At 41.6% G+C, this 27911-nt stretch overlaps 1 protein-coding gene across 1 annotated transcript; it reads left to right on the top strand.

The window, feature by feature from the left end:
• LOC109199977 (CMP-N-acetylneuraminate-beta-galactosamide-alpha-2,3-sialyltransferase 1-like) lies at positions 1-27704 on the top strand. Its single transcript, XM_019355342.1, has 6 exons — positions 1-267; positions 2081-2369; positions 2536-2732; positions 2923-3090; positions 27104-27149; positions 27258-27704. Exons 2-6 carry the CDS (start codon positions 2121-2123, stop codon positions 27384-27386), a joined length of 789 nt encoding a protein of 262 aa, XP_019210887.1. The 5' UTR covers positions 1-267; positions 2081-2120; the 3' UTR covers positions 27387-27704.
• Positions 27705-27911: the final 207 nt, after the last annotated feature.

Genomic DNA, 27911 nt, shown 5'->3' on the forward strand with positions numbered 1-27911 from the left:
GGCTCCTTTAAAAGCAATACACTTTCCTTTAGTCGTTGCCTGAGCATCGAACCAATTCTGGCAGTTATGCACCTTGGTGCTTAAAGTCTGTTTACTTGTTTGCCTTCGTCTCATCCATCATCTGTTTTATCCAGGAGCCTGATCTGTTTTCCTGTTGGAGGATTCTGCCGAGAGAGCTGCATTGGGTTTTGTTTACCTGACTAACCTGCCTGGCTTATTCCATGTAAAAGATTGTGGATTTTCTTTCACTTTGTTTGTATAAAACAGGTTAGTGTGTTTTGTGATCTCAACACATTTATAAGAACATAAAACTCTTTTCTGTTATTATTATGACGTTTATTTTTTATTTTATTATTATTTCAACATTATTATTTTATAATAATACACACATACACACATGCACACCCACATTTTATTTTTGTTCACACAGTTTATACACTGAAAAGTTGTATGAAATAGCAAACACTGTTTGCTACTGAACTTAACGTTCATCCACTACATAAACACTCACTTATTACTTTTTTGTGCTTAGTTAGAGGTTCAGTGTGACTATGTTATGTCACCTAAGTTGTTTGTCAAAATTACCTGTGATAACAGTTACATATATGATCATGTAATTCACAATGAAATTCCAATGGAAAACTGGTAAGTTATAACAGAATCTTTTTGTGTTCAGCTCTTTATTTTTATTTTTATTTTTTATTATTAATACCACAAATGCAATCGCTTAGACTGAATCTTAGTTTGAGAGTTTGAGTGTCGTTTAAAGATAACAAAAAACATAACATAGTCACACTGAACCTCTGACTAAGCACAAAACTCCAATTTGTACATGTAAATGGAGAGTCCTCCTCACACACTAGATACTGCCTGCTCTGTGTTTCCTAAAACATTTAAGTACGTTTGACTTCACACTGCCAACGAGTCCCAGCTTCAATAGAAAACTAAACTAACTAAATAACCTATCAAAGAATGTGTGACCTCAGCCACACGAAGTGGCAATATCACTAATCTCATGTAACTTAACCAAAAACAAACCAAATAGAACTTCTTAATATTCTTTGTTGTACTGAGGTTTGTATTGCTGGATATTTGAGTGAGATTAATAAAAGAAAAAAAAAACGACCTGTACATTCTTTTAATTATTTATTGTCCAACCGCTTGTCTGTGACCACATCCTTTACCTGCCCCAAATTTCTTCAAGCTTAGATTTGTAATAAATACGGGAATAGGGTGAGCCACATAGAATGCATTTTATTATTCTTCAAATTCAGGAAAAAGGAGGACACATTTGTTGGGCTGTATTTGGGGGAGCCTTGAATTTGGATAGCTTTCATTGTTTGCTTTGACGTAACCAGCCTTCGTTTTTAATTAAATTGGCTACTCTGATAAGCTACACAAAATCAACACTGTGTTAACAGGAATAGAAAATGATACTGTACTGGAGTGACATTGTCACTTAAAGGGAAGGAGAAGAATGATCCAGACAACTGTGTTACAGTTTTATTAATAGACGAGTGGGATTTGGAGATTGGTGAATATTGGAGGGGCTTGATGGCTCAGTCAGGGGATGTATGGAGATGAGTGGCTGGCAGGACGACTGTTATCAGAGTGAACAGTCTGAAGGGGAGCAAAGGAGTCAGGGCAAGGTGTAGTCTTAAGTCACAGAAGAGCTGAAGCTTACTTACTTGTTTCAAATGACACAAAGAGCTGAAAACATTCGAAAGGTGGATGTTTCATAGCTACCAGTCTAGAAGGTACAACAATCTGGCTAGAGTTAAGAAGACTGACACACAGAGCAAAGAAAGAAATGAAAAGGAAGGAAAGGTGTTGTTCCCATTCTTTTCTTAGCAGCTCAATCAAAATTAGTAATTTACAGGTGTGACTGTAACATTCAGTTCAAGCATGGTTGTAGACATTAGTTACATCCTATCATTTAGGATGATAATAATTGATGGTAATATTGGCTGAGGTTGTGGTAATAAACTGTTTGGTCTTGTTTGCAGCATGATGATGTGATTCTGTGTTGTGTCTTGTGTTGTCACATTGTTAACTCCTGTGATTTCTAATGTATCTACAGAACAGATCAGATCCTCATACAAGAATATCATTGTGGGAAGATGCTTACAAGGAAACAATTAGTTTTCTTGGTCTTGCTGTGTGTCACTGCCATTGGAGTTTTTTCTAGAGCTTCATGGATTTTATCTGTGTACCAGAATTCCTCCTTCCCTCAGAATGGAAGTGTTTGTGCATGTAACAAATGTTTAATGGAATATGACCCATGGCTTAGTGAACTTATGAAAGACTCTCCTGAGCCCTTTTTATCACCCACAAACAATATCTCAGAGGATACATTTAACTGGTGGAAGGTAAATGCTAACTTTTTAAACTAATTGCTAATTGTTAATTAAGCTATATCAGTTGACATGTGAGAGAGTGATGTGAGGTGACATGTGAGATGTGTACAGTGTTTACAGTGTTAACAGTTTTTGTTATGCAGTCTGCAAGGTTAAAAACATACTTTTACTATGTTAGGGCATACAGTATGACAGACGCAACTTCAATTTCTACAATAAAACAGTGGAGAAGGTGTTTCAGATCTTCCCAACCAAAGTCAATTTCACAAGATCCCGCCCTGATGTTTGTAGGACTTGTGCTGTTGTTGGGAATTCTGGTAATCTCAAAGGATCACATTACGGACCATTGATAGACTTTCATGATATTGTCATAAGGTAAGAGTAGAACATCCTCTAATCTTTAAACTTTGCTCAAATGTCTGTGCATGTGTTATCTTTAAATACCTGTAAGTATTGCTATAACTGAATTGAAAAAGATATTTCTTTCCCCAAAATGATATCTTTGCTCTGCATTTAACATACAATACATGATGAAGATTCACATTATATCCTCTGTGCTATTTAGAATAAACCGTGCCCCTACAAAAGGCTTTGAAAGAGATGTTGGAAACAAAACAACATACCATGTGATGTATCCAAACAGTTACAAAAATTTGGACAACACCACACATCTTGTGTTTTTTCCATTCAAAATCTATGATCTACAGTGGCTCATTCAGTCCTTTACACAAAGGTATGTGTGTATTACAGATGTAATACATTTTTATTTGGTTCTGTATACAGATGAGAATTTCTTTATTTAAACATTTATGATTTTGACAAATATCTGTAGGGGAAGTATAGTCTGAATGGATACTGAATACCTACTGAATGCATATTGCAAGAAAAATGATCTTTTTGAACTCTTTGAAATTTTTTACACTTATGTATATTGGCCCAGGTTTTTTTATTCTTTGGACTAGACAGAGAAGACGCAGGCTCAGAGTGGTCAGAGCAATTTATGATAATTTTATTCCATCATTACCTTCCGGAGGGGAGATGTGCACAGTGCTAAGCATCTGCAGATCTAAAGCATTACAGACCAGATGTGTATAATAGAGTCTGCTCCCTCCTCCCCTACAGAACCGTCACTTTATCTAATTTAATTCTACATGTCTGACACATAGCTGCAAAAACATCTGCACCCCAGCTCCTCATGTCTAGTTTTTATGACCCAGACGTCATTTCCTGTTGTTCTCTTTTAGCAGCACAAACGTAGGCAATGCTCTCTGCAACTCTGCACAAAGCTTCCTGTTCTGCAGTTTTCAGTCTTGCTAAACCACCTAATGACCTATGATATAGTTTATAACTCAAAGGTGGCCCTTAATATACTGGCCTGTTATTAAAAGCATTAAACAAAATGCACAGCAAATAAGCACTAGAAAATATATTTTCCCTAACAATACATATAAAACATCATATTTTGTTGTTTATACTTTGTATTTATTACAGCCTGTTGATTACTATCTGAAGTGTGCTGAATTGGAAAACTAAACAAAATTATAAAGTCTGTTCAGTAGATTCCTGGTGAATGCCCGTGGTAATATTGTGTAATGTTTGAGAATAAAAGTAAAGGTCTGGAGAAATATGTGATGAATGTTTACTGTGGTACATATTGGGGTGAGGTCTAAAGTTGATGTGTTGAGTGTATTGTTAAGGGTATTTTATCTACGAAGAGAAAGTCAAAGGAGCTTGAAAAGAAAAGCGTCTGGACTTCTTTAAGTTGCTTGAAGACGTTTCACCTCTCACCCGAGAAGCTTCATCAGTTCTAAGGTCAAATGGTGGAGAGTCCAGATTTAAACCCAGTGGGAGTATCCCCCCGAAGAGGGACAAAAGGACCCCCTGATGATCCTCTAATCACCTGAGCCAAGGTGTGAAAATGGGTGTGGGTCCCAATCAGCCAGGGTTACGGGTGAGCTCATTGTGAAACCTGGCCCCACCTTATCATGCGATTTCCTGAGGTCGGATGGCCCAGGATGTGAGTGGGCGTTAAGGCGTCTGGGGAGGGAACTCAAAACTGGATTATGGATGGCAGACAGTTGGTGTCGTAAACCACCGCCTCTGTTCAAAGATGGTCGCTCACAGTGGACATAGATGGCTTCTTTCACTCCTCTTTCAAACCATCTGTCCTCTCTGTCCAAATGTGAACATTGGCATCCTCGGAAGAGTTTCCTTTATCCTTAAGATGCAGATGGACTGCTGAGTCTTGTCCTGTGGAGGTGGCTCTTCTATGTTGTGCCATACGCTTGTGAAATGGCTGTTTGGTCTCTCCAAACAGCCACTTCACAAGCGTATGGCACAACATTGAAGTGATGTGTGTGCAACGAGTGAGAGAGAGACATCTTAAAATGTAGATAGAAGAATCAGAGAATGAAAGTGTTGATAACTAGAGATGAAAATGATATTAAATAAATGTCTTAGTTTGTTAATACAGGTGCCCATGGACTTGGCTCAACCTCCTCAATGAGTACAGTGGCAAAATGATAAATTAACATAATTGGAACCATGACCAGGCCATGTCTTGGCTGAAAATTTCACAGCTTCACCTCTCATCCTGTTCTTATCCTGAAAAGATTCTTGAAGGACAGTCAATCTCTCCCTGAAGACAGAAGGCAGCTCCAGAGCAAAAGAGTCGACTTCAAGAATTAACAGCAGAGAACAGACAGCAACAATGACCTAAAACTCTGAAGGGTCAGCATGTACATATACCATCGTGGATGGAAGCATGGACTCTAATCACAAGCTGAGAGTTTACCAGTGACATGATTGTGCGGGAATGGATTTTATGAGACTGTCTGAGTTTCACATTTGCCATGCTGGGACTTAAGCGTCAAAATAAGAGACTGAAAAGAAGAAGAGAGAATGAACAGAAAAGAAGATAGAGCTCACTGGGCATATCATTGCTGCAGATGTTGGGGAGCAGGAAGAAATTCTGAGAAGAGGAGACGAGGGCTTGGGTGAGAGATGAAGGCTGGTGTTGTTAAAGTGAGAGCATATGAAAATTGGGTTAAAAATTGAGGCTGACTGACTTGTGGAGGTTGAGAAAGTGTCCAGACCCTTGCAACAGAAAGGTAAATTAAATAAATAAATAAATACATAAACATAAATGAATAGAAAACATACATACACAAATAGAAACATGTGAAATTATTTTTGGAGAGAATCAGGAGCTGGTTGAGACAGTTTGAAGCCACAGCTCCAGGATTATTCTGAATACAAACCCATACATGCAACGAAGACCACCTTACACTCATGAATGTTCATATATCACATAAATGCTAAATAGTGTAGATGTAAAGGACACTTGCCATCAAATGCTGAGGTTATCCATCTCTGAGAAATAACTCTCCAAGTTGCAGGACAACAGGTTGACTTTTGTGAAAAGGAAAAGAGACTGGTATGACCAACCAGTGATCAAACAATACAGTGGCTTGCAAAAGTATTCGGCCCCCTTGAACCATTCCACATTTTGTCACATTACAGCCACAAACATGAATCAATTTTATTGGAATTCCACGTGAAAGACAAATACAAAGTGGTGTACACGTGAGAAGTGGGGAAAAAATCATACATGATTCCAAACATTTTGTACAAATGAATAACTGAAAAGTGGGATGTGCGTAATTATTCAGCCCCCTTTGGTCTGAGTGCAGTCAGTTGCCCATAGACATTGCCTGATGAGTGCTAATGACTGAATAGAGTGCACCTGTGTGTAATCTAATGTCAGTAGAAATACAGCTGCTCTGTGATGGCCTCAGAGGTTGTCTAAGAAAATATTGGGAGCAACAACAAGATGAAGTCCAAAGAACACACCAGACAGGTCAGGCATTACGTTATTGAGAAATTTAAAGCAGGCTTAGGCTACAATAAGATTTCCCAAGCCTTGAACATCCCACGGAGCACTGTTCAAGCGATCATTCAGAAATGGAAGGAGTATGGCACAACTGTAAACCTACCAAGACAAGGCCGTCCACCTAAACTCACAGGCCGAACAAGGAGAGCGCTGATCAGAAATGCAGCCAAGAGGCCCATGGTGACTCTGGACGAGCTGTAGCGATCTACAGCTCAGGTGGGGGAATCTGTCCATAGGACAACTATTAGTCGTACACTGCACAAAGTTGGACTTTATGGAAGAGTGGCAAGAAGAAAGCCATTGTTAAAAGAAAACCATAAGAAGTCCCGTCTGTAGTTTGCCGCAAGCCATGTGGGGGACACAGCAAACATGTGGAAGAAGGTGCTCTGGTCAGATGAGACCAAAATGGAATTTTTTGGACAAAATACAAATCGCTATTTCTGGCGGAAAACTAACATTGCACTTTACTCTGAACACACCATCCCCACTGTCAAATATGGTGGTGACAGCATCATGCTCTGGGGGTGCTTCTCTTCAGCAGGGACAGTGAAGCTGGTCAGAGTTGATGGGAAGATGGATGGAGCCAAATACAGGGCAATCTTGGAAGAAAACCTCTTGGAGTCTGCAAAAGACTTGAGACTGGGGCGGAGGTTCACCTTCCAGCAGGACAACGAGCCTAGACATAAAGCCAGGGCAACAATGGAATGGTTTAAAACATATCCATGTGTTAGAATGGCCCAGTCAAAGTCCAGATCTAAATCCAATTGAGAATCTGTGGAAAGATCTGAAAACTACTGTTCACAAATGCTGTCCATGTAATCTGACTGAGCTGGAGCTGTTTTGCAAAGAAGAATGGGCAAAAACTTCAGTCTCTAGACGTGCAAAGCTGGCAGAGATGTACCCTGAAAGACTGGCAGCTGTAATTGCAGCAAAAGGTGGTTCTACAAAGTATTGACTCAGGGGGCTGAATATTTACGCACGCGCCACTTTTCATTTATTTATTTGTAAAACATGTTTTTAATCATATATGATTTTCGTTCCACTTCTCACGTGTACACCACTTTGTATTGGTCTTTCACGTGGAATTCCAATAAAACTGATTCATGTCTGTGGCTGTAATGTGACAAATGTGGAAAAGTTCAAGGGGGCTGAATACTTTTGCAGGCCACTGTAAATATAATTTTAAAATAGTAAATTGGAAGAGGTCTTCTGCTGATTGAGCAATATAAGTGATTTACCGTTTGAAGGAAATTCTTTTTTGTGCCAATTTCTTAAATATGAATTTCTTTTGTCCTGTCAACTTATTGGGTCATTAACTGATATACAAATTAGTTCAGTGTTGTTGGATTAGGAACAGATAATTTGATCTCTCAAGTGAACAGGATGTAGCAAAGTCGGTTAGTGGAGACAAAAAAAACAACAACAAAAACTGTGTTTCCTGTTTTGAATGTATGAATGAAGCATAGAAAACATATCTCTGACTGTGTGAGAAGAATTGCTTAGTAAAATACATGACATCATGGTACAGGATAATTAAATATAGTGGTTGGGTCTGTGAGTAAAATGGATGCAGTAGTGCAGACCTGGAGAAAAAAGTTATAATCTAGCTATCAAACACTGCCATGAAGTGTGTGCCGGATTGTCTCAGGAGGATCATTGCATAGCCTGGTATGGTAGACCCCAGCCTCTAATGATATTGTGGTCAGAGCTTGTTCTCCTGCCATGATAGTGTGTCTGTGTCTGTGCTGTCTTTCATCCAGCATTTGTCCAGCCACTGATAGGTTTTTGGATGTCAGCCGCTTCCTCTATCTTATGGTGGTATATACTGTGAAGGGATCTGTCCATTCATGAGGGTTCATCTCCTTGCTTCTCTTCTTTCTCTGGTTTCTACTACCTGGGATATTCACTCACCACACTGTCAGTTGTGACTAACTTCCTGATATACTCATGAATCTTTGTTTTCTGGGTGGTGGGTCTGACATTCACTTATCCTCGGCTGCTTGGCGTTGCAGGGTGATGGATTTGGGTTGAAACCCACCATGCATGGAAAGGAGCTTTCTAGTCTTGATGTAAGTGAGTTCTACCTTATTCTTTGGCTAGCTTATTATCACAGCAAGGTGTCTGATCACCAGCAGCATACAGTTGTTCATGGCCCAGACCTTGCTCTTCCTTTGCTCAGCTGACTCCTCGGGACTTACAGTCTGGAGTAACAGTTCTGTCTACCAGTAGCATTTTGTCCCCCTATTGTCTCCGCCAATTCATTTCTGCTCATGTTCATGTACTGCGCCATGTGCCTGTTGATCTTAACCACTCTATGGCCTGAATGGAGCTTCATTCTGGTGCTGAGGCATGTTATTTGCTGTTAGTCGGATGGGATCAGCCCCTTTGGGGGATCATAGGAGATTAGGACTGTTCAGCCTTCAGATAGCCATTCCAGGTGTGGCTCATCTATTATCAGCTGAATAGATGGAAGTGGTCATGCATTTCCGCAAAACAAGAACCTTTTCCCCCTCCTCTCTCCATAAAAGGTGACTATGTGGAGAGGGTGCCCTCCTTTAAGTTCCTCGGCACCCACATATCTGAGGACCTATCTTGGTCCACAAACACATCAGCCCTAATAAAGAAAGTCCAGCAGCACCTCAATTTCTTTAGGGTTTTGAGATGGAACAGGCTGCAGACTGAACTCCTAGTGTCCTTCTACCGTGCCACGATCAAGAGTGTGCTGGTGCACACCATCCTTGTGTGGTACGCTGGTTGCACAACAGCTGACAAGAAGAGACTACAGAGGGTCATGAGAACTGCAGAGAAGGTGATTGACTTTCCACTCCATTCCCTGGACTTAATTGCCAGCTCAAAATGTCTCTCCAGAGCCAGGGCAATTATAAAGGACCACCGCCATCCTAACCACCACCTCTTCAACATCCTGCCCTCTGGAAAATGGTTCAGATCCATCAGGTGCAAAACCAACAGACAAAAGAACAGCTTCTTTGAGCTGTCAGAACTCAATGCAAACTAAGAGTTTGTAAAGGCTTCCCCAACACATCCAGTCTGACACTGCTGTTGATCTTCTCTGTGCAATATCTCAGTCTTTCCATGTTCTGTGCAATATCCTTAGTATGTGCAATATTTTTCAGTCCTGTTCAATATTTTGGTCCCAGTAGAAGTACCATCTCCACGCAAAACGATCATAGCCCCTCCACCTTTATTTATTTATTTATTATATTATATTATATAACTGCCCTTGTATACACACCCACAATGTTTCTGTTTCAATGTTTCTTGCACATCTTCTTCTTCTCCTTAGCAGGCGTCCAGCGGCGGTGGTCGGCAGCGCAAACAGTACGCTGCTGTAGGTGCCGCAGGTTCTCTTGCTTGACCAATGATTATCTTCCACGCTTTTCGATCTAAGGCAATGGTTCTTGCCTGCTCGAGGTCAAGTCGATGGGCCTCCAAATCATCCTGGATTTGTTTCATCCATGTCTTCTTTGGTGCATTTGGATGCACCCTCCTATCGGTGGGGCGGGTCAACCAGAGTAGGCCATGGGGGTAGTGAGTCCGTGGCGCAGGATTAGGTCGCCGATCATCGGTTGGCTGCCGCAGCTGGTGAGGATGGTGTCATCTGAATGACGGTTGCGAAGGGAAACGCCGAAAATGCATCTAAGGCAACGTATTTGGAAAACTTCGTGCTTGCTCAGGTCGTGTTTGAGCATTGTCCACATCTCTGCGCCATAAAGTAGAATGGGCAGGATCAGGGTTCGGTAAAGGCGGATCTTTGTCACCAATGAGATATTGTTCTTCTTCCAGACGCACCAGCGCAGGGAAGCAAACGCTGCCCCAGCCTGCCCAATTCTGGAGCGTATCTTCACTGATGATGCCACTTTCTTCTCCTCGACGAGAGACCCCAGATATTTAAATTGTTGGACTTGTTTGATCTGCACATCGTCGAGGTGGACGATCGCTGGTGAGCCATCGGTGGTGAGGACTTTGGTCTTCTCTGCGTTAGTCTTGAGGCCGTACGGTTTGGAGTGCCGGGCGATGTCATAGAGGATGTCAGTCACCTCATGTCGTCTTCAGCAAAAATGGCACTATCGTCGGCAAACATTAGATCGGTGATAAATCGATTGGTCGAGGCTTGGACTCTGCGGCGGCCCTCGAATAATTTGCGCATTATTGCATCGATGATGATGTTGAACAACAGCGGCGACACCACATCGCCCTGCCGGACCCCAGTCATGATGGGGAATTCTTCGGACACTTCGTCATGAATACATACCTGGCTGGTCGAGCCATCATAGGCGGTATGTAGTAGCTCGATTATCTTCATGGGTATGTGTTCGGCTGCCAAAGCCCTCCACAAGGTCGATGCAATCAAACGCAGACTTGAAATAGATGAAGATGATGACTGCGAATGGATGGATGGATGGATGGATGATGACTGTTCAGCGTCCACATCTGCATCTGATCCGTTCCTCCATGAGTTGACGTAGGGTGAAGATCTGGTCCCTGCAGCCTCGTCCGGGTCGGAACTCAGCATGTTCTTCCCGGTTGGTCATGTCATGGTGCTTTTGAAGGCGCGATTGAATTATTTTCATAAGGACCTTGCCGACGATGGACAGTAAGCTGGTGCTCCAGTAGTTTTTACATTCTCGGTTGTCGCCTTTCTTTAAGCTGGGAATGACAGCCGCCTTCTTCCAATTTGCTGGTATCACATTTGATGTCCAGATCAGTTTGAATAACGAGTGTAGACGTATGACGAGGACTTCTCCTCCAGCTTTGAGGGCTTCTGCCGCCACATGATCAAGGCCAGCAGCCTTGTTGTTCTTTAGCGAATGGATTGCGAGTTTGACTTCTTCTACCGTTGGTTCTGCATCGAACATCGGTGCCGCAGGAGGGTCGATGATGGGTGGCGCTGCGGCCGGACCTTGGGGCGGATCGTGATTGTAAATGAGCCGTCCGCTTTCCTGATGTTATCATTCATCATCTTGCACTTGCCACTGAGACTATGTATGGTCTGGCACACCCTGTAGTCTTGTCGTTCAGCGGTATTTTCAAGTTCCTCACTGACTTTGTTCCAGTATATCTCATGATCTGCTTTCATTTTCAGCCTCACCTCACGGTTTATCCGATGACACTTTTCAAAGTTGGTTAGCTTGGCCTTCTTGCGTTCAACGACCAGGTCGAGACACTCGTCCGAGATCCGCGGTTGTGTGCGACGCCGGGCGGGTGGGCACAGAGGCTTAGCGCAGTCCAAGATGGCTTCCGATATTGTTTGCTCTTCTTTGTTGGCATCGTCGCGCATGGGGAGGAGGGCGAAGCGGTTCGATAACGCGATCTGGAATTCTTGACGGCGGTCATTGTTGTTGTGGTGATGCCAGTCCAGCCTGGACGGTTTGGGTGTCGGCTTCTTCGTTCGTTGGAGCTTCAGGCGCACTCTGGCACGGACAAGATAGTGATCAGAGCTGCAGTCGGGTCTGCGCATAACCCGGACATCTTGCAAGGATGATCAGAACGAGGTGTTGATGACCACATAGTCGAGTAGCGCCGAGTCGTTTTCTCTTGGGTTGCGCCATGTCAGAAGGTGCTTCAGCGAGTGTTGGAATAGCGTGTTCTCCAGGACCAGTTTGTTGGTGGCGGCGAATGACAGCAATCGTAGCCAGTTGTCGTTCATTTCTGCATGGCTGAACTTTCCCATCGTCGATTCCCAGCCAGTGCGGTCTTCTCTGACATGGGCGTTCACATCACCGGGGATCATGATCATGTCGGTTTGAGGTAGGGAGTCCAGGACGTCTTGCAGGCGATCATAGAATTCATCTTTAGACGTGTCGGAGTTCATTTCGGTCGGCGCGTAGACCGCGATGACATGTAGCTTGATTGTACCGTCGACAGTTAGGACGGCGATACAGTCAGATATAGGTTGGAAGGCGACGATGCTCGCAGAGAACCGATGGTGTACCATGAAGCCGACTCCGGCTTCTCTTTTGTTGCCGCCCAAGTAATACAACGTCATCATTTCGTCCATGGCCGGCACTTCGACCGGGATGGTGCCAGTTCCAGTCAACCGAAGTTCCAATAGGGCCGTTATTGAGACTTTAAGTTTCGAAAGTACACGGGCGATGATCTCCTTCTGCCCAACATGGTGACCAGTTCTGATATTCCAAGCTGCAATGTTGATCGGCGTCTTGGGCGTGAGACGATGGAATCGATGGCCAGTAGTCGCATCGGCTGCCCTGGATGCAGTAGCATTGGTTGATAAAGCTTGATCATTGAGATTCCATTGGTTTCGAGCGAAGTTTCCCCGAGTAACTGGTTCTTGTCGCCTCGGCAGGGCGACCACCCTCCTCCTTTCAAAGCCAGGCTTGGGACCATCCTTGGCAGAGTTCTTGCACATACACCATGCATATAGTTTCACTCACATATACGTATACGTATGCATTGCTTTTTTAAAAAAATTATTTATCCCCCCCCCCCTATATATTGGTTTCTCTTCTTCTTACTTTTTCACCTTTGTGGTCGAGCTACCCAATTTCGCTGTGCAGGAAATTGCACAATGACAATAAAAAGCTCTAAGTCTAAGCATCCTGCTCAGGGACGTTTATGTGGTCTGCTCTTAAATCCACTAGTCACTGAGCATTGCTGTTTAATGGTTGGATCTTTCTCCCATATGCTCTTCCCGTACTTGGTGAGGCTGTTCTCTTATCATCCTTATCTCTTGCCACTGAGCATACATGTTGGTTCTCTGGAGTAGAGCTGGTTGATTTTCCTGCCTTCTATATCTCTGGTATACCTTTTCAAGTCAGCCACTGAGATTCCCCCCTCCTTACCTTGTGGCGCATCTACTTTTCTCTATAAACATGACCCTCACTCAGTTGCTTATTGTCGCCAAGACATGGTGCTTTCTGCAAAATCAAAAAAACTTGGATAGTTAGCTGTAGGTGATTTTCTCAGTATTTTTGTGGGGCCTTTTCCTTATAATACAAAGGACATTGCGGCCACTGTTTTGAAGGGTCAAAAAAGGTACATGGGCCCATCCTCCTGTAGGCCCACCACCCACAGGAGGTGCCGTAGGGGTCGGCTGCATTGGAGTGGAGGCCCTGGCAGACTGATCCTCGGCTACCAAAACTGGCAATTGGGTCATGGAATGTGACCTCTCTGGTGGGGAAGAAGCCTGAGTTAGGGAGTGAGGTTGAAAGGTACTTGCCAGATAAGTTCAGGATCACCTCAATGCACGACTTGAGCTCTGGGACCAGTCTCTTGGAGAGGGGCTGGACTCTGTCTCAGTCTGGACTTGCCCCTGGTGAGAGGAGGCATGCTGGGGTGGGTATCCTAGGGTATCCTAGTATCCCCTCAGCTTGGTGCCTGTACTTGTCTACTTACTTGTCCCTTCGCCCTCGGGTCGGAGTACTCAGTGTCATCTGCGCTTATGCGCCAAGTGGCGGTTCCCGGAAACCAGCCTTCTTGGAGTCTCTATGTAGGGTGCTGGAGGGTTCTCCACCTGGGGTATCTGTTGTCCTACTGGGAGACTTCAATGCTCATGTGGGCAACAACAGTGAGACCTGGAGGGGCGTGATCAGAAGAAACAGGCTCTCGGATCTAAATCCAAGCAGTGTATTGTTGTAGGACTTCTGTGCAAACCACAATTTGGCCAGAACGAACGCCATGTTTGAACACAAGTGCACGTGGCATCAGGATCCTCTAGGCTGTAGGTGTATGATCGATTTTGTAATTCATATCCCCAGACCTGTTGCCATATGTTCCGGACACTCGGGTAAATAGAGGGGCTGAGTGTAAAGGTGAAGCTCTCAATTTAAGACCAATGGTCATGAGATGTGGGTGGTTACCAAAAGAACTTGAGAAATGGGATTTCTCCGAAGAGTTGCTGGCCTCTCCCTTAGAGATATGGTGAGAAGTTCAGCCATCCAGGAGTGGCTCACTGCTTCTTCACATTGAAAGAAGCCAGTTAAGGTGGTTAGGGCATCTGACAAGGATGCCTCCTTGGCTCCTCCTGGCTGAGGTGTTCTAGCAATGTCCCCCCGGTAGGGGGCCCAAGGCAGACTCAGGACAGGCTGAAGAGATAATATTGGATTATACCTTGGTGTTTCCCCGAACAATCTAGAGGACGTGGCTGGAGAGAGAGGTCTGGGCTTCTCTGCTTAGGCTGCTGCCTCTCATAACCCATTCAAATATAATGACATAAAGTTGTTTTGAAAATGTAAAGTGAATGGACACAACTTTACAGTAAGTTTGACCAATTAGAGCATTTCTTCTTCTTTTGAAACGTTCAGTTTGTTTTAGGAAGGAGAGTATATGGTCTCACGGTTACACCAAGATTTAAAAAAAAATACTGATTGTCTGAGTTTTTATAACTGCCTAAGTAAGTAAACAGGCATGTTCTGGCTTGTCAGATCATAAAGTAGAAATTAGTTCTGCATATCTGCAAGTTTAATATGCATAAACACCAGTTTTAGTAACATTCTGTGCAGTGCCGACGGGTTAAAACTGGATTTTAACAGTAATCCTAAAATCTAAATATTTTTTATGATTAATTTTATTAAAAGGCAAAACACACCAGTAACATTCACTAAGAACGTTTAGAAATAGGCAGAGATGGGGATTGCTTTTTATCTATAGAAGGCTCTCTTTTCAGGATCATTAAGACTTTCAGCATAATGCTAATGAATGTAATTAATGCTAAATGAAGCGCGGCAGCTGAAAACAAGCACTAACATGAGAAAAGCAAAAGTCCCTCAAACTTTATAATGTAGTCTGGGATCAATCATGTAGCTGAATTGATGCTTTTCACCCTTTTTACACAGAATGCCAATGCTTAATGTGCACAATCGCAATATGTATATAAAATGACAAAGCTTAACTGAATCATTTTATTCCTAAGATGCTGGCTAAAAAAACAGATATAGTAGTAGTGGACAAGCAGATTAAGTCAGCCATAGGCAATGGTGCTTTGTGTTCCAGCAGTTTCCAGTTCATGGCAGGCTTGAACCTTGGGGGTTCCTAGGTTCAGATATTTTTAAGGTTCGGATATTGAGGTGGAATCCAAAATAACCACTGACCCGGCCTGGTGCAATTAGACGACATTTTAATGAATTACACATGTGGAGTCCAACAGTTCAGTGTTGAACTAACTTACAATAGTCAGAACAAAGACTTTATAGGGTTGGGGGTGATACTGCTCCCCCCCCTTCTGTTGCCAAGCAGACTCAATACAACATACGTCAATCCAAAACCACTACCGTTCAGTTAACAACTTTTAACATAGTTTTTTAAAAAGAACATTGTCTTCGGCTCGAACCCAGGTGCTTCCCCCAGCTCGTCTTCGCTGTCGCTTATCTCTGGGACATCTGGTGTACTTCCTGGAACAGACTAACACGTACGCACCCCAACTTTGCAGTCGCAAGCAAAACATAATTAAACTCTTACCTATATAAATGAGTCTACCTAATATGTGTGTGTATGTCTGTCTGTGCGTGCACAGAGTTTGCATATGCTCTCTGCACCTTAGTTGACCTCAACTTAGGCAACCAGGCTAAGGCCATCCTGTGTGTAATGATCTTGACTTATATGTAAAATGTATAAAACAAATGTTTCAATCTAATACAACTACTTAAAACTTAATCAAAGCTTAATCAGAAATATAAATGCATCAAAGATGATAATAGCATCATCCAAACTGCTCCTCAGAATTACTTGCACTGAGACTGTGCTTTCGGTTTCACTTCTGCAGAAGCATGCAACTTCAAAAACATGTAACTTCCTGTCTTATTTTGAGGATACTCAGCGTTAGGCCTTTTCTTTCACAATGCAGTCTGCCCATAAACTTGTAAGATTATAGATTCAAAAGCATTTCGGGTTATAGATTCAACTCAACAGTTTGAAGTGGTTATAACTGGACCTGTAATAAAGACTAATATAATACCAATATATTTGAACATCTGAATGCATCTGGATGCAACATCACTATTAATAATGAAATGGTAATGATGATCATAAAAATAGCAGCAAATAATAGCAGCATAACACTTTACTCCTCCTGACACTCCCTCTCTAGGCTGTAGGTGTATGATCGATTTTGTAATTCATATCCCCAGACCTGTTGCCATATGTTATATCTTATATGTTATACACTTATATCATCGCTCTGACCCTCTCTAGAAATGCCAGCTCCCCCTAAGAACACTCCATGGGTAAAGTTAGGTTCTTCCTCGGTCCCTCTCTCGTGGAAATCAGGCCTCCTACAAAGGAAACAAAACACCTTTTCCTCCTACGCCTTGCTAACTTACTCTGTTCCTCAGTTGTTCTCTTTATTCAAACTTGGTTCAACCTATTAGGTTTGGGAGTCTTTAATCAAAAGCATAAACCTAATTATCTTCTGACTTTCTGACTTTTGTTCCTATTTAATCTTAAACATCACTCATCTCAATCTACAGCATTTTACCAGTCTTACAGCACTGCTGTCATATGTTTCCTGTTGTTCACTTTATTCAACATCCTGTACTGTCACAGCTCTGGCCTAAAATCACCTTTCACAAGAAAAATCATCATAACCACTTATTCTACACAAGGATCAAAGAAAAAACAACCATTTTAATCGACTAAGTGTAAACATATAATCAATAGCTCCTAAGTAAATTTCATCATAGCTAAAAGCTGAACTCTAACTGTATTTTAGAACTCCCATTTCCTGTGTTATAACCTGTTTTGGTACTGCATTTTATTTCATTTTGCTGCTCTTAATGTAATGATACATTCTAATTTATACTTTATCAGGCTTAAGCAAAATATATAAGCTTTCTCCCCTTTTGCTTCTACTTTAAAGCAAAAACTTGGTCACTTCAACAAGCATTTGTTATTCTATAACTGCATTTTATATAATAAGACTAATTTAGAGCTGCATGTGTTATCTCAATATTTTACATGTCACACAGTTTAGTTACAAGCAAACTCCTATTCAGTTAAATGCTAAATGGATTTCAGGCCTTTGGCTTGGAATCAATACTGTCATGTGTGTTGATGAACTCTATATGTCTGTAAGCGTGCGCAGCCTTCAATGCTCTGTCATCTTGCACAATAAATTCCTTGGACATCGCGCCAAACAAAGCTTTTGACCTTCAGTTATTGACTTGAGCAACATTTCTTTAATAAGCACAAAATGCAATGTGTATGAAATCATTCCTGTGTATGTAATCTTCAATACTATTCATTTGGGTCAGTAACACTTTTAAAGCAGTTCTAAAGCCTACATTATAACAACTTATTCTAAAAGTCAAAAGAAATCACACATTTTCTACTCGTAAAATCTTCACTAATCTTCCCCGTAATTATTATTATCCCCACAGTTTCCCTTTAAGTTTGGTGTACAACTTCTTATGAACACAGCATTTTATCTTCTAAACCTAATTCAGTTCATTTTAATCCTTTCTTTAAAAATAACAATCTCTGCCTCAGTTTTACCATATCTAAATTATCAAACAACCCCAATAGTTATAAAATCATACTAAAACCCATTTCAAATTAAACAAATTAAATCTTAAATCCCTCTCTTTTTTGACACATCTCATGTGGCAAGAAACTCAAAATGCTTCACCCAAGCTTAACAAATTAAAAGGAAAAAAGGTTAGTCATATCATCTCTCCAAAAACTTCAGCCATCCTCCTCTCAGGTATTTTGCTCCGACCCTGAAAACCTGTGTTTAAGGAATAAAATCAATTTAATCATCATAACCCATCTCCTCGACTCCTTGCCCCATCGAACTCTGGATCCTTGGAAATTCCTGGAAACAAAACCTGTACTTTACATTTCATACTCAACTCCCCCTTTATGATCCAGTGTGTGTCATGACAAAAATTAAACTTAAACAGAACAGTTATTAATCATGTGTTACCTCAGTTAATGGTAACTTGAGTTTCATCAAACAATGTTTCCCTTTTAGCATTTAGCATTTTATAATGTAATAACATGGTCTAACCCAAATCAATAAAACAGAAATTCACTCAAAGGAAACATCAGCATCCCCAGAATTAAGTCTTCCACTCCTCCTGTTTGTCAACCTTTTATTTATTTCCCCCCTTGGTCCAATCACTCGCATTCACTCACATGCATTCACACATGATATTTTTGCTGATACTGCAGCCTTCTGCGCACGTCATCAGATCCTCCACATCAGCAAAATGAGCTCAATCATTTGTTTTATTTCGTTTTCCTTTTTAGGAAAATAGTTCTCTATACTTTTGACTGGATTGAATTTTGTCAGCGCCGTCAGTTCACTCTCTTCCAAGCCTGCTTAGAACAAAAATGAAAAAAGAGAGCTGATTATTAGCTCATCAAAGTACAAAACAAAATCACCTGACAGGTTTTTTTTGTTTGTTTTTTTTTTGAGTGCACTACTACAAAATTTTGGGCCCCTCTCAGACATATCCATGTTTAATCAAACTCCCTCTCTTGAAATAGAAACAACAGCCTCAAAAATCTGACACAATCTCAAAGTTCACCCGTTCACTGCAACCTGGACCTCATCACAAGCTGCACCATTCTGCACACAACCATGTCTCAGGCTCAGACTCAGCCTCAGATATAAGCCCATTACAACAACATATCCTCCCTAAATTATAAATTTCCTGTCCCAATCTGCACCTCTGAACAGACCTGACCACCGTAATCAATTATCCTGTTACTTTACCATTATATCTCACCAAATGATCCTCCCCAGTCACCGCTCCGTTTCCTGAACTGAAAGCCTCAGACACACAAACACACAGGAAGTGTCTTCGTCACCAGTCACTCCAGCTAATTTGCATACTGATTCATCTCAACAAGTCAATTTGCCAAGAGAAATACATGTTTACCTTAACACATTATTGAATTATTTTCATTTTCTTTCTATACTAATCACTTACTTTTATCAATCAGTGCAAAAGCACTCCTAACTCACTCCTTTAAACTACTTTAATTACTTTTCTTCTGTTAATTTCCATAACTCACTCCCCTGTCATATAACTTCTTTGAGTCAACTTCAAGCTTAAGTCTATTTTATTAACCATTCACACCATTCTATCACTCATACAATTAGCAAGCTGATCTTCATTGCATATGCTTGTTTTCTTAGCCAGGTTTAATCAATGTCTATGCATTAATCCTCATGAGCTTGTCTTTGTAAGGTTAATGCATTCTCTGTTTGTGTGTGTTATTTTTGCATCTCTGGCTTCGCAGTCTCTCAGACACCTTCTCAATTCTCCACCTAAACAGTCAGTTTTCCCCTTCCCCGAATTACTAACCCAAATTTTAATTTCCCACCTTGAATAAAAGCACTCCTGGTCTTCAGCCAGGAGTTAGGGCTTGCTTTTCAGGTTCATGGACACATCATTCTGTGAACAATTCAACCAGAAACTTGCCTTAACTTATCCATTGCTGTTAACCTATAATTTCCTTCCGACTGCTGCATCTGGAGAATTGGTCCAGGTCTGCTTTGCTCCTGAAAACAACAAAACTAAGAGATTTTCATTATTATCACGAGTGCTTAAACGACCCACTTCTCTCTCTTTCCTGTCACAAATACCAATTATGTCATGCGTATGTCATGAATATGAATATAAGCGTGTTCTTCCTCGTTACATTTCATGTTAATTGAGTGTAAGCTGCTTTTCTTCGTTGCATGCCATGTGATCATCTTAATTAAGTGTAAGCTGCATCTTCATTGCATCCTATATTGTGCTCTTCATTGCATTTTTTTTTTTTTTTGTATTCATATTTAATTTATGCATCTTTTCACTGAGCTCTAGATTCAAACTATCTCACTTCTGATTCGTTTCAAAAATAATCTCACATGTAACAATTTGTGTATGTGTGTTTTCTATTCATTAATATAGTTGTCAGTTATTTTCTTTGATTATTTTAACCTTTTGTATTGTTTACCTCTTTGTTGTGATGTGGTGGACATCCCTAAACAATCATGAGTTCCGGCTTCAATTTTCAATCCAATCATATCCTGTATTCTCGCAGTCAAACTCGTCCAGCTTCATCTCTCACTGGTCCTTTTTCATTCACCGTGTCCTGTGTAGCCTTCAAAGCTCCAACAAACACAGGCTCAACTCAGCTGTTGTCTTCTTCTTTGTTTCTTTACAGTCTTTCCTTTTAGGTTAAGTCCCAGCATGGCAAAATATCACATTCAGTGCCTTCAGTCTTATTTTCATTTGCTCTGTTTTCTTCTCCATTCATCTTTTCAGTCTTCTCTTCCAAGATTGCTCCAAGCTTGGCAAATATGAGAGTCAGTGCCTTCAAGCAGACATATCACACTGTTCTTCACCAGCATGCATGTTGCATCACGTGCTTTCTTTCATACTGCTGGACTCATCAGTCGTCGTCAGTGTTACTGCTTTCGCTTGCACTGCCTTTTGGCTTCAGTTAATTCTTCAAGTCCACGATGTTCTGTCGGTCTTCATCAGGAGATTGACTGTCCTTGACTGTCCTTTGAGTTTCTTCTCAGTTTCAGGGACAAAGTGAGAGATCAAGCCGCACAATTTCGAGCCAAAGACTGGCTTATTTTCTCCCAATTCTGTTAATCTATTGTTCTGCCGCTGTACTCAAGGTTCCAATGTTGAGAGAAGTCCACCTGTATTGGCACACTAAAGCATATAATTAGTATCATATTCATTTTTTATCTTAAAACCTCCATTTGCTTCATCTGCCTAGAGTTAACTCGTCTGTCTCTCTGTGTTCTTTCTTTACACACTCAGTTACCTTTTATGGGCATGCGTTTCCTGTTCACTATTTCCTGTCGCACACCACAGGCACACATACTTCCTGTTTCTGCAGACTCTCTCTTTGAAGTTCACAGTCTACAAACAATCAGTAATTCTACTAAATCTTGATCTCAAAACCATACACCTTCATTTCACTCACACACATTTAAATAGCGCTCTTTCAAACATCAGGACAATTAACACTTCTTCACACACATCACCATTCCTTAGGTCAGTTTTGTAGCATCAGTCACACAATAATTTCTTGAGTGGGTGTACCAAGTGTATATACTTATGTGTTTTCAATCAGAAAAAAGAAACTCAACCTCTCATAACATCACTCATGGATTTCTTGAATTAAAAGCACTTTCAAACTTTAAAACATCCTACTTTACATCACAAAAGAAATATATTTCACACCTTTATTTATCATTTAAAACCCTACTACTCACCGCCCTCACACACTTTAAACTGTGACGCTTAAACTTAGTCACTGATCACACATTCACAGCAATTAATTCAAACTCTATTTATACTCTCGTAAAAAGTAAACCCAGCCTCTTAGTTACCGGCATTTAAGAACATCTACAAACAATAGTTATCAAGCTAGATAACACGAAACCGAAAGCAACAATCATCTCATGCGCTCCGCAGCAGCTGCCTCATTTACATGAACACACAATCTAAAAATAGAAGTCAGCAGCCACTGTTGACTCAGAGACTCCTTCACACAAAGATTTCTTATTTTATATTACACAGACATCTTTTAATTACAACTGCACAGATTTTAGGCCTCTTAAAACCTATATAATTTCCATGAATTTAACATAACGGTCCAACCGATAAAGTCCCAGACTTTTTTGCGACCAATTCACCAGACCAGACTTGAACTGCTCTGTCCAGATTTCTAGCCCTAACTTAATTTACAGGTAGCCAAAAAAAGCGCAAAATAGAGGCTCCAACCCCTAGCAATTTTGAAGGTTCCCAAGTTCTTCCCGGCTTGTCGTACCGTACTATCCCTACTCACCGGTAGGTCAAGGGTCAGCGTCCTGCCCAGGCGCAAGCGTTACCAAGGAGAAAAATGCGCTTCTTAACAGACGCCGCTGTCGTCCTAGAAAAATTTAGAATAATTTGAACCAACAATCTACACTCCCAAACAGGAGTAAGACTCAGGCAGACCTATCCTTGTGGATATAGGGGCTCCAACCCACAAAATGACCATCACAAAATAGAGTCAATGACCAATAGGGCTCCAACCCACAAAATGACCAAATTCCCTACCACACTAAATTAGCAGCTCCAACTGCTTTAATTCTCTCAGCGGCTCCAACCGCTTTTAACTTTCTCAGTACTGTACTTTATCACTTTCATTATCCGTATTTCAATTTCAATTCTCATGAGATTTTCGCCAAAATCAAAACAGACATTCACCAGTAATTTCAGTGAGTAGACTTTAATTTTGTCATGTCCAATCTGGCACACTTTGGAAAATTCAACAGGTATGTGCCTTACCTTTGTATAAGCCGGCTTGTCTCTCACTTTCGACCACTGACTCGTATCTGCCCGTCTAATCACCACGGACCCCGGATCTCTCCGTCTACACCTCCTCCAGAATTCCCCTCTCACCGGACGATGCCCCCAAATGTTAAGGTTCGGATATTGAGGTGGAATCCAAAATAACCACTGACCCGGCCTGGTGCAATTAGACGACATTTTAATGAATTACACATGTAGAGTCCAACAGTTCAGTGTTGAACTAACTTACAATAGTCAGAACAAAGACTTTATAGGGTTGGGGGTGATACTGCTCCCCCCCCTTCTGTTGCCAAGCAGACTCAATACAACATACGTCAATCCAAAACCACTACCGTTCAGTTAACAACTTTTAACATAGTTTTTTAAAAAGAACATTGTCTTCAGCTCGAACCCAGGTGCTTCCCCCAGCTCGTCTTCGCTGTCGCTTATCTCTGGGACATCTGGTGTACTTCCTGGAACAGACTAACACGTACGCACCCCAACTTTGCAGTCGCAAGCAAAACATAATTAAACTCTTACCTATATAAATGAGTCTACCTAATATGTGTGTGTATGTCTGTCTGTGCGTGCACAGAGTTTGCATATGCTCTCTGCACCTTAGTTGACCTCAACTTAGGCAACCAGGCTAAGGCCATCCTGTGTGTAATGATCTTGATTTATATGTAAAATGTATAAAACAAATGTTTCAATCTAATACAACTACTTAAAACTTAATCAAAGCTTAATCAGAAATATAAATGCATCAAAGATGATAATAGCATCATCCAAACTGCTCCTCAGAATTACTTGCACTGAGACTGTGCTTTCGGTTTCACTTCTGCAGAAGCATGCAACTTCAAAAACATGTAACTTCCTATCTTATTTTGAGGATACTCAGCGTTAGGCCTTTTCTTTCACAATGCAGTCTGCCCATAAACTTTTAAGATTATAGATTCAAAAGCATTTCGGGTTATAGATTCAACTCAACAGTTTGAAGTGGTTATAACTGGACCTGTAATAAAGACTAATATAATACCAATATATTTGAACATCTGAATGCATCTGGATGCAACATCACTATTAATAATGAAATGGTAATGATGATCATAAAAATAGCAGCAAATAATAGCAGCATAACACTTTACTCCTCCTGACAGTTTGTTTGTTTGTTTGTTTGTTTGTTTGTTTGTTTGTTTTTACTGGACATCCTAACCTCTGAATCATCATTCAGCTCTTAGAAAAGTTGTGAAAGTTCAAATAAAGTTCTGGAATGGCCTTCCTAAAGCTCCAACCTCAACACTATTGAAAATCTATTGACAGTTCTCTGGCAGGAAGCCAGCTAATTTAAATGACCTATACTACAACCAAGAACAGTGGTCAAATATCTAGTCAGAATTATACTAGGAGCTTGTTGATGGCTTCCAAAAGCATCAAATCAAACAAACAAACAAACAAAAAAGGCACATATTTTGGTACATATTTTATAACCCTATACAGCAGTATAAAGAAGTGTTTTAATTGTTTTAATCCCTATTCCCTATTTTTTGTATGTTTATCACAAATGTTTCAGGCCAGCAGACAAATTTGAACACACACACACACACACTATAACATAAATTAACTGTTGTGCATGACATCTTGGGAAAGCTGAGTTCAATTTCTCTAGCCACAAGGACTGGACAGAATTGGTTTTATTTGAGAAACATGAAACAGGTGATGTATTCTTATGGTAAATGGCCTGTATTTGTATAACACTTTACTAGTCCCTAAGGACCCCAAAGCACTTTACAAATTCAGTCATCAACCCATTCACACACTGATGATGGCAAGCTATATTGTAGCCACAGCCGCCCTGGGGTGCACTGACAGAGGCGAGGCTGCCGGACACTGGCGCCACTGGGCCCTATGACCACCACCAGTAGGCAACAGGTGAAGTGTCTTGCCCAAAAACACAATGAACAAGACTGTCAGAGCCGGGGCTTGAACCAGCAACCTTCCGATTACAAGACGAGCTGCCAACTCTTGAGCCACGATTGCCCCGGTATTCTTATGGTGCCTGGCAGTTTAAGTTTCACGCACCAGGTTCACAAGAGCAGATATTTTGAATAGACCAATATAGTTGGATTTGAGCTTCTTAGACCCAGCTCTGACTGGAACAAATTGTGTGGAGAGCCATACCTTTTGTCCGACCGAGTATTCAGGTGCTGGTGCTCGATTTTGGTCAGTGGCGTGCTTGTTGTTCTTCTTGGTGAGCAGCAGCACAGCTCTGGTGGCTCTCCAAATCTGGCAACATCTGCGCAAATAAGTCTGGACAGATTCGACAGAGTGTTCACCTTAAATAGCAGGGACAACTGGAGGTTGGAACCCTAAGGAGGCATTGAATGGGGACAGACCGGTAGCAGAGGAGGTTAGGCTTTCATGGGCTTACTCTATCCAGATGGTCTGATTCAAGGAGGGCACGCAGCATAGAGCAGCTTCCAGCTATTGGTTGGTGCGCTCTGTCTGCCGTTCCTGCCCAATGGAAGCCAGAGGAAAGGCTGATACTAGCACCCAAAAAGGAGCAGAAGTGGGCTGCCCTTGAGAAATAATCAATTATGATAAGTATTGTGTTTTTACCTGGTGAGGGGGTGGGGTGGGGTGGGGGTGGGGGGTCTGGACAGCATGGGCAGAGATTGTAGCAGCCCAATAGAGCTGATAATTTAATCATTTGCTCCAGGCGCAGCTAGAGCAGCCTGAGACATATTCCCATGAATCAAGGGCCACCAGAAGTAGTGCTGGAAGAACATTATTGTACAGTGCATTCCAGAGTGACAGATGAAATGGGTGGTATGAGCCCAGTGCAAAACCTGAGAGCAAACAGATTCTGGCACAAAAAGCCATCTCGAGGGTCCATTTCCTGGGTCTGGATGGGATCTCTGGGCTTGACGGATGGCCAACTCAATCTCCCAGGAAACAGCCCGACCATACAGGATGCAGGGATAGATACGCCAGGTTCTTGTGGTCGGTCCATACTATACATGGCTGAGCTGTGTCCCCCAACCATTGCCTCCAGTCCTCCAGGGCTAGTTTTATTTTCAGCAACTTCCTTTCCCCAACATCATACTTCCGCTCTGCAGGGGTGAGACAGCAAGAAGAAAAAAAAACATGTCTGCAGCTTACCATCCTTTTGTTGGGACAGGATGGTTCTGACCCTGGAATCAGAGGGATCCACCTCAACCATGATCTGTTAGGTGAGATCGGGCTGAGACAGGATAGGTGCGGAGGAGAACCACTCTTTTAAGCTCGAGAAGGCTGATTGGGCAGCATCACTCCACTGAAAAGAAAGCTTAGGAGAGGTTAACCATGTTAGGGACAGGCACTCTTGCTGAAGTCCTTAATAAACCTCCAATAAAAGATTGCAAACCCAAAAACCTGCTGTAGTTGGCAAAATAGCTGAGGTGGGTATTGAACCCGGTTTTTCACTCATCCCTTTTTCAGATTCTCACCAGATGATAGGCATTCCATAGATCGAGTTTACTGAACATGGTAGCCCACTGGAGGAGCTCTAATGTAGAGGTGAGAAGAGGCAGTGGGTATTTATTCTTTACGTTTATGTTTTTCAATCCACAATAGTCAATTCATTGCCTGAAGGATTTGCCTTCCTTCTTGTCGAAGAAAGATCCAGTTTTATGTGCAGATTATTGCGATGCACAAGTAGCGACGTTGTGTCCTTTATGACTACAAAAGAGGCACTCAGTGCTATCGTTCTATGGTAGTGAGATGAGAGCAGTCTACATGCATGGTTTGCCATGCAAATAGGTCACAGCGCCCTCATAAATCTGAAAGTGTCCGCGCTTCTGCTGGAGCTCACTCCCGAATGCACCACTGTATCATGGAAGTTGTAGTTTCACAGGAGCCGGCACACTTGTAGCCAGTCGACCACTCTTATGCACATGGACATTAGTGCATCTAAAGAGGCAGGTAGCTTATGCATGATTAACTCATCCTTTAATTCAACACACACATTATTCAGTAGTGTACCTCTTAACACCGCCAGGCCACAACCAGTCTCTTTATCCAGCATCCAAAAATAAATCGAAAAATTTACCATAGTGTGTCGACCCTGTTTTAGATTAGGGTAGGCTGTGTTTGGCAGCCTCTGTGCTGGAGCCTTTTTCAAACATGGTCTTAAATTTGGACAAAAACTCACAAAAAGATAAATCAGGGTTTGTTTTCAATGCAACTTACACCTGGCAACAAGCACAGAATTGACATCTTAAGTATTGTTCAGGAAATCATGTAAATCAGCAGCAGGTGTGGTAATCAGGGTAGGTGTGTGGGCCAGAGGCGGGAGCCCAGCCAGGCAGGCAGAGACATAGGAGAGGGAGAGAAGGCATACTAAAAAAATATGTGGCCTGACATAGAGTCAGCCAGGGAGGCACGGAGACCATGACATAACTGTATACTCTAAGCAGTGGAGAAAACCCCCCAAAACAAAACAAAAAAAAAAACAAAACAGAAAAAACATTATAAACAAAGTTAAACTGCAATATATTTTGAAATGAAGTTGCATTTCTAACCTTGGACTTATTTCATCTTCTATCCAACAGGCAAATAAGAGCTGCTAAATCGGGTTTGAAAGCTAACAAGGATATGGTGAGTAGCATGACGTATTCTTTAAAGATCCAGAATATGATATGTCATAAAATAACAATTCTATTATTTACTAGACTATCATTGAAGTCTATCTATAATCTTTTACAGGTGATGATCCTTAGTCCAGCTTTCATGAAATATGTCCATTGTGTTTGGCTAAAACGGAAGGGCAAGTATCCATCCACTGGCTTTATGACTTTGATTCTCAGCTTGTACATATGTGATGAGGTAGGTTGATGAAACAGATCATAATTTATAGTTACACCATTGATTGTTTTTTAATTTGCTTTGGAGATTACATTAAAGCAGTGAGAAAATTTAAAGGTTAATCCAGACATCCCAAAATGTTATGTCCACATATTCAATTCAATTCAATTTTAGTTTTATAGCGCCAAATCACAACAACAGTCACCTCAAGGCACATTATATTGTACAGTAGATCGTTCAATAATAAATATAGAGAAAAACACAAACACTCATGTGATCCTCTAAGAGCAAGCACTTTAGCGACAGTGGGAAGGAAAAACTATGCTTTACCAAAAAGGAAAGTTTTAAAATGGCCTGTATTTATATAGCGCCTTAATAGTCCCTAAGGACCCCAAAGCGCTTTACATATCCAGTCATCCACCCATTCACACACACATTCACACACTGGTGATGGCAAGCTACATTGTAGCCACAGCCACCCTGGGGTGCACTGACAGAGGCGAGGCTGCCGGACACTGGCGCCACCGGGCCCTCTGACCACCACCAGTAGGCAAC

Source organism: Oreochromis niloticus, unplaced genomic scaffold (assembly GCF_001858045.2).
Source record: "Oreochromis niloticus isolate F11D_XX unplaced genomic scaffold, O_niloticus_UMD_NMBU tig00002964_pilon, whole genome shotgun sequence".
In the NCBI taxonomy this organism is placed as follows: domain Eukaryota; kingdom Metazoa; phylum Chordata; class Actinopteri; order Cichliformes; family Cichlidae; genus Oreochromis; species Oreochromis niloticus.

Coding starts and splice junctions, on each gene's coding strand:
- LOC109199977 (XM_019355342.1), top strand. CDS start 2,121: ATGCTTACAAGGAAACAATTAGTTTTCTTGGTCTTGCTGTGTGTCACT. Junction 2,370..2,535: donor ATACATTTAACTGGTGGAAG/GTAAATGCTAAC, acceptor TTACTATGTTAG/GGCATACAGTATGACAGACG. Junction 27,150..27,257: donor TGAAAGCTAACAAGGATATG/GTGAGTAGCATG, acceptor AATCTTTTACAG/GTGATGATCCTTAGTCCAGC.